At 49.5% G+C, this 12,790-nt stretch overlaps 1 protein-coding gene across 1 annotated transcript in view; it reads left to right on the forward strand.

Annotated features, from left to right (window-relative positions):
• BAHD1 (bromo adjacent homology domain containing 1) overlaps positions 1 to 11,998 on the forward strand; it is a 37,715-nt gene extending 25,717 nt beyond the window's left edge. The window contains exons 3-7 of the mRNA XM_040558517.1: positions 1,084 to 1,445; positions 3,039 to 3,198; positions 4,132 to 4,208; positions 6,243 to 6,334; positions 8,688 to 11,998. Coding sequence (XP_040414451.1) covers positions 1,084 to 1,445; positions 3,039 to 3,198; positions 4,132 to 4,208; positions 6,243 to 6,334; positions 8,688 to 8,877 — 881 coding nt within the window. The 3' untranslated portion in view covers positions 8,878 to 11,998. The remainder of the gene's footprint in view (positions 1 to 1,083; positions 1,446 to 3,038; positions 3,199 to 4,131; positions 4,209 to 6,242; positions 6,335 to 8,687) is intronic.
• The last annotated feature ends 792 nt before the right edge of the window (positions 11,999 to 12,790 follow it).

Here is a 12,790-nt window from a genome sequence, read left to right on the forward strand (position 1 = left end):
CTGAATTCACACCCTGATGTCTCACCAGCAAAGTTGCTTTGGCATCTGCTGCTTGGGGTCAGCAAACCCCAGTGATGCCCGCAGCAGCCCTCGGGTCTGTGGTTCAGCACCGGCTTCGATGCAGCCCTTGTAGAGAGGGAGGCTGATTTCCCCTTATTGCAGGGGGATCTCGTCCATTATTCAGCTGGAGCTCGGTAACTTCATGGGTTTTATTACCTTTTTATGTTCTTTAGCAGCTCTCTGTTGTGCAGCAGCGTGCTCCCACAGACCTGCTAGGTCACGTTCTAGTCCGGAGGCATCTCCTCGAGGTTGCCCTCAGCTGCTCTTTCAGTCAGCACTAAAAGCATGCCTTTGGATGCAGGGGATAGGGACGTGTTATGTCTCGGTCTGGGGATTGTCTTCCTGCTGACACAAGGTAACACAGATCACACTTGCTCTTTTCTTGGCCTCAGCCCGGTTTGGGGGCTTGTTTTAGGACTCCTGGAGCAGTGTGAGGTGTTCCAGGCTGCTTCTGAGAGGCAGCAGCAGCCGAGTTACCTGTCGTGGTCACTGCTTCTGCCCTGGGGGTGCGGTTTTGCTGAAGTGCATCATTTCACGTAGTCTTGATCCACGTTTTTTCATATTTCTGGAGTTAATTTGGAGAATCTTCTCATTTTTCCCCTGATTACTTGAATTCAGCTTCTGGAAAGAAGCTGGCTTCTGCCACTAGTGTGGTTTAATCCCTCCCATCACTCTGATAAGCCTTTTATTTCCTTTATACATATCGACAGGCTGGAGCGCTTTGGACACTGGCCAGTCGGATGTGTATTACTGGCTGGCAGGACTTGGGGGGATTTCAGAGGGGTTTGTTGTAGTGCAGTGTCATCAGCAACAACATATTGGAGGATCACAGGCTTAGAAACATCTTCGCTTTTAGAATCCTGTGACGGTGCAAAATGAAATTACGACGTGAAGGGGCTTTGCTGCTGTAATGCAATAAAGAGAATTTCAGGGGACGGTGGTGGTGCTTTGGGACAGCCTTGGTTGTGTAGTCCTCTTATATTTCAAATGGCATCCGTGCCTCTTTTTCTTCCCTTCTCTTAGAAGGCTGCAAGTCTCTGGACCAGCTGAACCTCACAATCCCCGTGGCAGGGCACCCTGCGTCACCTGCCCACCCACTCTCAGGATGCCCTGTACCCAGCGTGCCGCCAGCTGCAGAACCCGTTCCTCACCTGCAGACCCCCAACTCCGACCCTCAGACCATGGCCCGGGAATGTCCGCAGAGCTCGAAGCCCCCCAGTGGCTCCAAATCCGGCCTCCGAAACACCACGGGCTGCCTCCACGCCTCCGACAGCAAGGCGGCGGGCGGCCACGGCCACCCAAAGCAGCAGCGCATCAGCCGGCGACGGGCCACCAATGGCTGGATACCCGTCGGCACAGCCTGCGAGAAGGCCGTCTATGTCGTGGTAGGTGTCTGTGGAGCACTGGTTTTTTGTTCGTTTTGTTGTTTTCCTTATTTATTTTTCTCCAAATCCATTTGAGTATCTTCATATTACCGAGGTCCTGGAGGTTTGGGAAGGTTTGGGGTCTTGCTCCAAGGTAGAGGTGGTCACTTGATGTCTTCTAAAACCTGGACGCATTGTGAGTCAGCAGCCCTTTGGCTGGGCTTTGAGGCCAAGCTGTTGGCTCTGTTTTTCTCACACACCCTACATTGCCTTGCGTGACGGGAGGTTTGAAAAGGAAGGAAAACCTGCTGTTCCTGTGCTAGCATCGGCTGAAATGCTGTGGTGATGAACACTCTAGCATTTATGAGGGTGGCACCTGTGAGTCCGTCTTACAGAGATCATCTCCAGCTTCTTCCTCCTGGGTTAGGTCAAAACTGAGAAAACAAGGGATGGTTTAGCCTTGCTCTAAGGATCAGTTGTCCAAAGGTAGCTCCTGTAAGCTTGTTCAGTAAACGTCAGCAGTAAGGGGAGCCGTGGCCTGGGCAGACACATCTGTGCTGCCGCTTGGTGTGATGGCACGACCTTGAGCTGCTGCGAGCATCACCCAGGTTTGTAGCTTCAGCTCTCAGGGCTGCACACGGGTGGCAAGGGCTGTAGGAGAATGAAGCCTGTGGAAGCTGGAGATGGGCCTCTTTCACCCTGCACTCAGGCTGTGATGCCCTGAGAGGGGCAGCACACCATTAATCTCCTGAAGTCCTGGCATGGAATGCTTCCCATTTTGCTTGGATGATCTGGCAGAAGGCTAAACCCATCCTGCTCGGGCATTCTGAACTCAGTTTTCAGAGCAAAAATGAAAAAAATAAAGCTCACGGTCCTAAAAGCAATCCTTTTGTAACATGAGCAGGTACTAAGGAAATGCCAGCAGCCTTGTTACAAAAAGCTTTACACCACTGCCTCACTGCTGCTGCCTGCCTTGTTCGTATGAAACATTTCATTTTTTATTTGCTTTCTTTCGATGTTTATATCAAAGAAACACAGAGCATTCAAAATACGCCTAGCTTCCAGTGCCTTCGGATATGAAGAAAACGCACAAGTAGGCAGATAAAACGGTGATTTCTCTGAAGGAGGGTCTTTTTGCATAATTGAAGGAGCAATTGTTCTTGGTTTAATTTGAAATAAGGGTATTAATTTCACAGATGCGTGCTTTTGTGAGACTTGCTGTCCGGTTGGTGAGCTGTTCCTTCCTGCCAGTACAACACAAGAGAAATAGTTGTGTTTTATCTCGTATTCTGTTTGAAAAAGGTGGCCACATATGACCTGCAAGCACTTGGATGCTATTCCCTACTGAACTTTCTTTACCTGTGAATGCCCTGAGTAGTTATTTTGACCTGATCTTTGCTTTCGTAAACCAACACAGTGGGAAAAGGGATGCCAGGGGTGGTCTTATGGTGATGGAAGCACTCTTGGAGTGGAAGCACTTGACTTGTCTAAGCCTACTGAGAGCTTTTAGTTCACAGCAGGACCAAAGGATTCTTGGATCGAGCCAGCAAACAATAAAGTAACTTTTTGCCTGTATGCCTGGGCTGCTTTTTCTTCTGTGTGCCAATGCTGTAGAATGAACCTGAGCCAGCTGTTCGCAAGAGCTATCAGGCTGTGGAGAGAGACGGGGAGATTATCCGGGTACGAGACACCGTCCTCTTGAAATCAGGACCCAGGAAGAAATCTATGCCGTACGTTGCGAAGATATCAGCTCTGTGGGAAGACCCCAAAACAGGTACTGTGCCAAAAGAGTACGTTTTGCCTCCCTGCTTGACAGATGAGGAACTGGGGAAGTGACGGATCTCGGGAGAGCTGCAGGCTCGTTAGGCTACTCCGCTGCTGCCAGGTTGGGTGACAGGGGAGGAGATTAGCTCCGTGGGTTTTGTTCAGACTGTTCCAGGAGCTGAAATGCTCTTTAATCACTAGCCTGGGACCGGTAATCAAAATCTTCCTGGTCGTGAAAGCACATAATATCAGCCAAGTGCACATCTTAGCAATGATCTCCTTTATTATTCCATTGCAGCAGACATCTGGGGAGCTGCTGTTTACTCAAACGCCAGCAGACACGTGGGCTGGGAGTTGGTGCGGAGCACGGCTTATCTGCAGAGGCTCTGATAGCACCCAAGTAGGGGCGGGGATGGGAGCGGTGTGCTTTTGTTGTCCTGAATCTGCCTGCTGAGGGCTGAGCATAGGAAGCCGTGTCAAGTGTTGCAAAGTGCAGCTCTTGCTTAAAAGGAAAAAGGGCAAAAAAGAATGTATTTTGTAGAGTAATAGTGTGCGGTGGTCGTGCCATCCAGCAGCAGCAGTGCCGGTGGTTATGTGGGAGGTCACACTGCAAGCTTTGGATGAGGATCTCCTCCGACCCTGAGCTGCAATGGAAACTACTTTTTTTTTCTAGGGAAACGCTTGATTTTTGTGCATAGCCCACCTCTTTGTGACGATGTAATGCAAGTAGAAGGGGGTGAAGGTGTAATGAGAAAGCAACGTGACTGACTCGGTGCAGCTCCTTGCTGTAACAAAAGGACACCTAGTTCAGCATGAAATATTTATCACAGCACAGCTGCCTCTACACGAGCACCATGGAAATGAAAGGGAGGAAGCTGGATATTAGTGGGAAAACACTGTGACAGCACTGAGCCTTGACATTCTGCAATAAATCTTCTTGCAGGGGAGCTGATGATGAGCCTCCTGTGGTATTACAGACCGGAGCACACTCAGGGAGGCCGTAACCCCAGTATGCACCAGGTGAGCCACCCGGACGCGAAACTGGAGGCTGGGGCACGTCTATATTTTTGCGAGAAGAGGGGATTAGCCTGAGTATCTTCCTGCATTCCTGGGTGGCCTCAAACTTAGGGGCCCGAGCTGCCATTTGGAGGAAAATGGAGCAGTCTCTTGGCGGCGGCGCAGCTGTTGCCAGATGTGCGGAGCAGCGCTGCCATACACGCGGGTTTTCCCCCGGTCTGCTGTCGGTGTGGAAGCTCTGGGCTGTGACAGAAGCTGCTGCATTTTTCTCGTGGCTGCCTCTGGTAAATTTTAATGTTTCTCCGTTTAATCAGAGAAAATCCTGAGCGTTAAGTGAAAACTTGTTTTGACTTCTGCCTTAGGAGTAAGGAGGAGTGAGTTTATATTGAATCAGGATTAGGAGCCTCTCTGAAAAGGGTTTTCTGATTCACACCAAAACGTGGAGCTTGATGCAGAAACTCCCACCGAAATTCTGCAATTTTGATTATGCAGGATGTCTGAGTAGATATGTCATGTGCTGCCTTTTTATCATAAAAATCCCTGAATCTGCTTCTTCAGCTCTGGAAATGTGTTTGTTTTGCGCAGAAATGCGGATGCATCATCCACCCCTGTTTAAATTTATGACAAGAACTGGACTGATATGAGGATGTTGTGCCAGAGTAATAGAGTTCACTTCTAAGAAGAAAAATGTGTGAATCACTATGACTTCATGCCTTGTTCTGCTTTGCTTGGACTAGTGTCGGGTGGCAGAACAAGCTGTTTTTAAACCAGGAAGGGAGAATTTACTGCTGTTTTCAACCCACCAAAATCCTTGATGCCTTTTTTCATTTAAATAAAATTGTAATGGTGTGGGAGAACGGGATTGGAGAACAGCCAGGGAATTGTACCTGCCTGACTTGCAGGGCACAGAGGAGTTTCTAAACCAAAATATGCTACCTCATAGTTTTCTGGTCTGTAAATGAAGCAAGAATGCATCCAGTTGCATTTTAATGTAGGGAGAGAGCCAGTAGTCTGGTTAGGAGGAACTGAGCCACTTTTCTGCACACCTGCTTAATTATACGAGCCTTGAAATGAGAGATTGCCATGTGGGCTGAGTAACTGCGATGGGCTTGCCAGAGATGACTCAGATCATTTTGATGTGAGGAGTAGACCAAAACCTCAACGTGCAGAAGTGAGGTGTGGCATTTTCAGTTTCTCTGATTAAGCCTGGCCCCAAATGGTGACCCTGATTTGAGTCTTCCCTTCCAGCCTGCTTCCCTGGGGCTGTGAGCAGAAGCAAAGCCTGCAGGTAACGCTTCCAGCCTTGTGCAGAGCATCTTTATTGCTGCAGATCATCTCTGCTGATCTAACCACATCTGAAATTCTTTAAAACGGCTCCGTCTGAGTTGCCCCGTGTCTAACCAATCCTGCCTGCTACTGAGCCAAGTTTCCTAAATTACCCTGGGAGAAGAGGCTATTGCTACTTCCCTCACTAAAACAGCCTTTTAAATTGGATTAGGATGAAGAAACGGTAGCAAAGGAATGGGTTGCTTTATCTTTGATATAGAAATGGATTAGAAAGACTCTGATAGTGTGTCACAGACCATTAGGTAAGACAGCAAAGTGCTATTCAAACTCTGTTTCTACTCTTAGCTGTACAAATGAACTGGAAGGGTTTCCAGCACAGGAAAGGGAAATGAATGAGGAACATCCCTCATCCCTAGGAGCTCAGAGGAATGTGTGGGTGGGGAGCACTTCGACCTCCTGCCTGCAGAAGCATTGCTTACTGGGTTTTCTGCATGTGGTCTGAAGGCTCCTTTCTTGTGGACCCTGTACAAAGTCAGGTTTAGGATAAGCTGGAGCAAAAGCAACCTCTTGCAGGGTCACAAGACACCTGGAAAGTGTCTGACTTATTTGAAATATTGGCTCTAAAGAGCATCTGCTATGAGCATGCTGTGGTAGCCTTCTCTTTGAGGTGGTGGGTGAAGGAGTGGGGCTGGCCCTGCCTCCCTGCAGCTCCTGGCCAGCTGGGTGACCACCTCCTTTATTTCCTCGCAGAATGAGATCTTTGCATCCCGGCATCAGGACGAAAACAGTGTTGCCTGCATAGAGGAGAAGTGCTACGTGCTGACCTTTGCAGAGTACTGCAGGTAGGTGGTGCTCTTAACTTGCTGCTGTTCCTGAGACCTGTGTCTGTCTCTTGTCACTCTTTCCATTTCCTGCCATGACCCAGCAGAACCTCCCTTGCCCTACAAGCTTCGGTCCAGGTGGAGCTGGATGAATTGCACTCACTCTCCATACAAGTTTGGTACTGGGATCTGGGAGCGCTTCTTCCACGCTAGACTCGCTACGTATCTCGTTTTGTGTATGAGATATTCTTTAAGGGGCTTGCAAATGTTTGTACTTGTATGATCTTGATACCACAGCATGTGGACATCCGTGGAGGGCAGTGCAGGAAAACCCATAATGATGGACCTAATTCAGTGGTAAATTAAAACCGAGCAAGGCTGGAAATCGTCTTATATGTTGGTCCCCTCTGGTACGTGGATGCCCTAGCTAGCTCAAATGCCTGCTGATCAGCTTTTGTCAGTGTTGCTACTGGATCCTAGTAGGCGTGCTTGCAGATTTGGGTGTTCTGGCGACAGGATCACTCAGAGTAGTGACTAAAGCACTTACAGTTAAACTTGTGCTGGTTGAATTGAAACTCGGTCAGTAAGAATTTCAGAGCATCCATATTCCAGGCTGCCATCCTTGGTTGTATGGATGTGCAGAGCAGAATGAAAACAGGGATTGAATGGGCACACAAGTCCATAATGCAAAATAGTGCTTGAAATGTCTTCAGTTTTGCTGGCTGTATCTTGTTGACTTTGGAGTCTTACCACAGAGGGGATGTTTAAGTCCTGTGGCTCTCTTCTTTGTCCTGCTCCTAGCCGAAGGCTACACTGTTTGAAATTCTAAAACCAAACTTTTCCAAACTCATTTTAAACTAAATTTTGTTCCTTCTTTTGAAAACCTAAAAACCAACCTAGGACTTTGGACTCAAACAGCTCATTTTGCTTCTAAGAGTCTGCTCTTCTGGAACAGCTGTTGGCAGGTGGCTTTTTTTGTGCTGCTGTGGGTAAGGTTACCTTTGAGCGAAGTTCCCTGAAGGCATCCTGAATTCATCCTTTGCCTGTGTGGAAGTCTGACAAAGAAATAAAGGTTTTCAGAAGCCGAGAAGTAGCTCCTAAGTGATTTAGGAGTTGTGGACTGCTCGAGCTAGTTCTGATCAGCTCTGAGATGGCTTTTGTCCTTGGTCAGTTTTACCCAAAGGATTTACTAATGCAGACTGCAAAATCTAGTCCGTACCACAGGCTCCTGCAAAAGGGTTGTTAATGTATCCTGGATGGGAACAGATGAGCACCTAGAACAGGGGATTTTCTTGCTCTGGTTTATGAATCCTAGAAGTGCTAGTGCAGTTGATGGCATGAAGCTGTTGCTTTCCTGTTGCTCTTACCTGGTATGAAAGACTCAGCAGGTTTATCCCTGACCGGAGCCAGGCTGTGTGATTTACCATGCTGCAGGCAGCTTCTTTAGCCTAGGTGCAGGTAGCATGGTTGGTGTTTGAAACATGCATGTGTAAGGAACATGCATGTATCCAGTGTTTGGTGTGAAGCTGAACTGGCTTGAGTGCTTACAAAATGATGTTCTTTTTTGTTAGAGGTTGTCTCAGGAGCTTGTATGAGCTTTGACTCCACTCCTCCAGGATCACCCCCATAGGTACACGGGGGATTTAGTCATGGGGACCTGGTTTAGTGGGTGATGGTGATGGTAGGGGGACGGTTGGAGAGATGATCTTGGAGCCCTTTTCCAACCTTAATGATTCTGTGACCTGAAGCCAGTATGTGCTCCTTGCTCTTTGCTGTTTTGGGTCAGTACCTGACTTTGCGTGGATGGCTGTTAGGCAAAATGTTGGAGTACAGCTCAGCTAGACAAAGTTTTCTTCTAGAGAGAAAGCCTTTTGTCACTTATTCAGGGAGCTGTGGGTGGCTCTAAAATGCTGTAGAAGGTACTGTGTATTTGCCTGTAACAGGCACAGTTAGCTTGAAATGCAGTGTCTGACCCTGCCCTCATCGTACCCTGCCCTCATCGTACCCAGCCCCTTTGTGTCCATCCAAGCAATGCTGATGTATAAGACTTTTCCAGGGCTAATTAACAAAAACAAGGCCAAAATAGTAACGACAAGGTGGATTAATTGCAATCATCTTTCATACTGTATGGAACCTGCCAGTATAGAGAGCAAAACCAACGTGTCACTTTGTACGGTTCCGTGTAGGATCAGAAGCAAGAGCTGTGTCACCCTATTAAGCAAAGGTGAATTCTCCTACGTGTTCCCCATGCTCCTTATCCTTGGGCAGCCACACTCGTGGCTTCTGGTTAGAAAGACTGACACAAGCAGTGAAAATTGTGCGGTGAGAGATGAAAGGAGTCCACACTAACTCTTCCAATGTCATTGCTTTGCAGATTTTGTGCCTTGGCAAAGCGTCGAGTCGAAGGGATCCCTGGCAGGAAAACCATTATGGTTCCTCCCTCAGAAGAGTACTCCACGCCTCTGCACCGCAAGGTGCCCGAGGACACTGACCCCGAGCTGGTTTTCCTCTGTCGTCACGTCTACGACTTCAGACATGGGCGCATCCTGAAGAACCCGCAGTAGTGCAGCCCTGCAGCGGGACCACGGTGAGGGGCGAGCGGCACCGGAGAGCCGACGGCGGGCTGGCAGCCTGGGACATGCGTGCGCTCGTGGCGACTCACCTCGTGCTGCTTGCAGACGAGAGCGCCCAGCGCTCTTTCCTCGGACTGAACAGCACGCGCAGGAGCAGATCCCTGCGGAGGAAGGCAGCAGTTGAAAGCACAGCACTTCATTAAAAGCATAAATGAAAATATATACGTATAAAATAAATATATGTATATAGATATAGGTACTTGCATATGTAAATCTATATCTATATATGTATCTAGAGATGCATATATTGGGAGGGGGTTGTAGGGGATAAAAGCCAGTAAGCTGAATCCAGAGCCATCGTTGGTGGGGACGGTGGGAAGGTGCAGGAGGGATGCTGTGGTGCGTTGGATGAATCAAGCTGTGACAGTTCTGTGGTTTTCGTGCCCTGATGTGAAGTGGGAGGACTGAGACCGGTTCCTTGGCAGAGCGCAGGAGTCTCCTCTGTCCCACAGGGAAGAGGGAAGATTCCTGGTGAGCGAGAGCTCCTCCGAAATACAACAGTTGCTTTTGAAGCTACCTGGACGCAGAGTGGCGTTGTGTCATGCTTGAATTGGTTTTGCTCCATCGGGGGGAAGAGGTAGCCTCCCCCCCCCCCTTTTTTTTCCCCCTCCTAATCTCTCTCTTCCCCTCACCTTTTTAAGAGTCGTTCTGCGATTCACCACCCAGACTGAGGCTTGGCAGCCAGGCTAGGAAATCTGCTCCAGCTCAGAGGCAGAGAGGGAGCCGGTGGGATTTACCTCCCAGCGTGGCGTTGCAGAGAGCCGTCTCTGTCCTAGATGCCCTTCCCTGAAGGATCACGCATCCCATAAGGCACGCTGCCAGCAGGCATGCATTGCTCTGGAGCTGGGAGCACACAAAGTGGGCTCCGTTGGTGAAAACCACGTTTTCTCCTCTCTTCTGAGTACTGCTCTTGCTCTGATGGTGCAGAGGGCTGTAGCGATAGAAGTGGGTTTACTCTTTCTTCCATGTTGTTCTTCTGTAATGTCTTTTAACCCCATGTCTTCAGTGTGAAGCTAGACACCTGGGGGGAGAAATGGCAAACACACTCTGAGTGGTTTTTGGCTTTTTTTTCTTAGCCCCCCTTTACGTCACTGTCGTAACCCTGGGTGTCCCACTGAAGCCACCAGCAGAGCTGTCTCAGCGCTGCCTTGCAGCTTCCCCTCATCTCCAAAGTCCTCCTGTCATCCGAGCGAGCTCACCAAAGTGGCTTTGTGGCTCCTGAAAGGAACTGAGTACTGGGAAGGGCTTGCATTGACAGATGCAGCCCGCGCCCCGCAAATATTTTTTGCCTCTTGCCTTATGTGTATAGATCCTAGATAGACTTTAGTTTATCTTCAACGCAAGCTGTCGGAGTTGATCCTAAAGCAAACCAAAGGACGGTGAAACAGAGTCCGCTGAGTCAGCCTCGCCAAGCTGGGAATCCATGTCGAGATTGCACTAATGTAAATGACGAGGAGCAACGCTGCGTCGGCCACGTGCCTGCTGGCTGGAGCCGCTCACGTGAGCTAGGGATCTGCATCTTTCTGCTTTTTTGGGGGGCTTCTGAACTCACGTTAAATGGTGGAAGTACTGAAACTGCTTTAATGTCATCCTGTCGGTGGAAGTGGCGCTACCTGCACTGCCTGCTGCCCTGGTGGGAACGGCATCGGCTCGCTCCGACGGCTGCGTGCCCGGAAGGAAAACCCCATGGCATTGAATCCGTGACGTGGAAATAGCTTGTTAACCAGGAGGTCTCCAGAGATTTGCTCTACATACCAAAGAGGGGAACGTGTCTAGAAGAAGATGTAAGAGGAGATGACAAGAACTGGCACCCACCACGGGGGACAGCAAGGCACGCGTCTCCCTGCTGTTGGTGGACGATTCCTGCTCAGTGTTGCAGAAGGTGCTGGAAAAGCCTTGTTGTTCTTGCCATGGGGCAAACATCCTGCTCTAGGACATCTGACACTAGGTGCATAGGCAAGAATTCACGGGAGAAGCATCTCATTGATACCTCAAGATACTGTTAGTGTCAAAGCAATTGCTCAGATTTCTCCTTAACAATTAGCTTGGGCACTGGTGGTCTCTTGGAAGGATGCATCTGGGCTGTCCATGCAGCGGTGCGCTGCTGGGATAGGACTTGGGAGCGCTTCTGGGGCTCTCGAGTGACTGAAAATGCCACAGGGAGGGGTCAAGGAGGTGTCAGAGAAAGTGTTCCCTGCTGCTGCTGGGGCGGGAGGGTGCTGGAGAAGCAGAGCTGCTCCTGCCCATCACGACAGAGGGGATCGTGGCCACCCAGCACACGGGGAACAGAGCAGCTGTGCCCTGGGGCCGTGGTCGCACGGTGCCAGCCGGGGAGGACACGGAGAGCCCTAAACGCACGTGCTGGCCTCGGCAGGGACGCTGCTGCCACCCGTCCCGGAGCAGGCAAGCTGCCTGCGGCCGCCTCCCTCTAGCACAAGTGCCATTGGACACAGGATGCTCCAAGACCCACTGCCAGGCCAACCCTGAGCATTGCTGCACAGTCAGGGAAGGGTTTGAAACCCAGCCTTGGAAACCACAGTAACTCGATGAAATTCCTTCTTCTGACCCCTCTCCCCCCCTGCTCCCACCTTTGTCCTGGCTCCTCTCCAGGCAGAAGAGAAGTTGCGCTTGCCCTGGGTTTGGAAGGGGCTCTGCTCCGTGTCCGGAGAGGACAAATCCTGACTCTTCTCACGTTAGAACCTGCTTCAGGCCAAGAACATTGTTTGAGATTCACGTGGTTGCTTATGCTGTTGTGCAAACAGCATGTAAATGAATCGAAATGTCTTATCCATAATGAAAATATTTCATGCTTTTTTAATCTATTAGATATGGAAATATTTTTTGAAACTGAAAATGCAGCCGGTAGAATTTAAATTGAAACGTAATACATGTAAAATATATTTTAGTTGATAATTTTGTAAAATGCACTTTTTTTGTGTCTCTTCCCTGGTTTCCCAGATCTGTATTTCAGTGTTTACAGATGGAATGAGAACATTCCCTATACCCTCCTTCTGTGAGAAAGATATATTAGAAGTAATTCTTAAAAAATAAATTTGAAAAATCGTATTGATTTAGAAAACAAAATCGGTGCAACGCTGTTGTTCTCTTTCTTGCCCGAGCTTTTCAGGATGGGTACCTGCAGGGTGCAGGACTTGAAGTGCCTGGAGGGGGCCGATGGGAGAGCGAGTTTTGGTGCTTGGGTCCTTGGGGCTGTCCCTGGAGGAAGGCGTCCCCATCCTTGCTGGGACACAGCCCCAAAATGAATGACTGGTGAGGCATCAGGTGAAAACGGAGTGAGAGCATGGAGGATTGTCTTGGGGGATGAATTTTTATTTCATTTCCAGTCTGCTCTCAACAGCTGCTGTCACAGGAATAGTTAAGTCTGCCTTTCAGAAGGGGAAGGTGTTAGCGGCAAAGGGCGTCTCCATAGGCTTGGTGTGTCAGCCCGTGCTTTAGGAGCATTTTGAGATGTTGCTTTGAGAAAAGCATTCCACATGGAGCGTCACCTCTACAAGCCAACAGTCCACTTGGCAGCATTTCTGCCAGCCCAGCAGCGTCCCAGCCCCACGGCACCAAACGTGTGAATGCTGAGGACAGGTCCGACAAACCGTATCGCCTCCGTGGACATCTCCAAAAGGCACGAGAGGGATCCCAAGTGGGTGCAAGTGCTGAGGGCAATAAGGTAACCCACCTGAAATCACACAGCGGGGTCAGTACTTCTGTGAGGAGCGGGATCTGCCGGAAAACCTCCGTGCATCCGAATGCAGGTGAGTGCAGGCTGAAGGTGCTGAGCTCGGGTGCTTGCAGTAAGCAGCAGGTCCTGGGAGTAGGGCTGAAATGGTTC

Source organism: Cygnus olor, chromosome 5 (genome assembly GCF_009769625.2).
Source record: "Cygnus olor isolate bCygOlo1 chromosome 5, bCygOlo1.pri.v2, whole genome shotgun sequence".
Classification (NCBI taxonomy): domain Eukaryota; kingdom Metazoa; phylum Chordata; class Aves; order Anseriformes; family Anatidae; genus Cygnus; species Cygnus olor.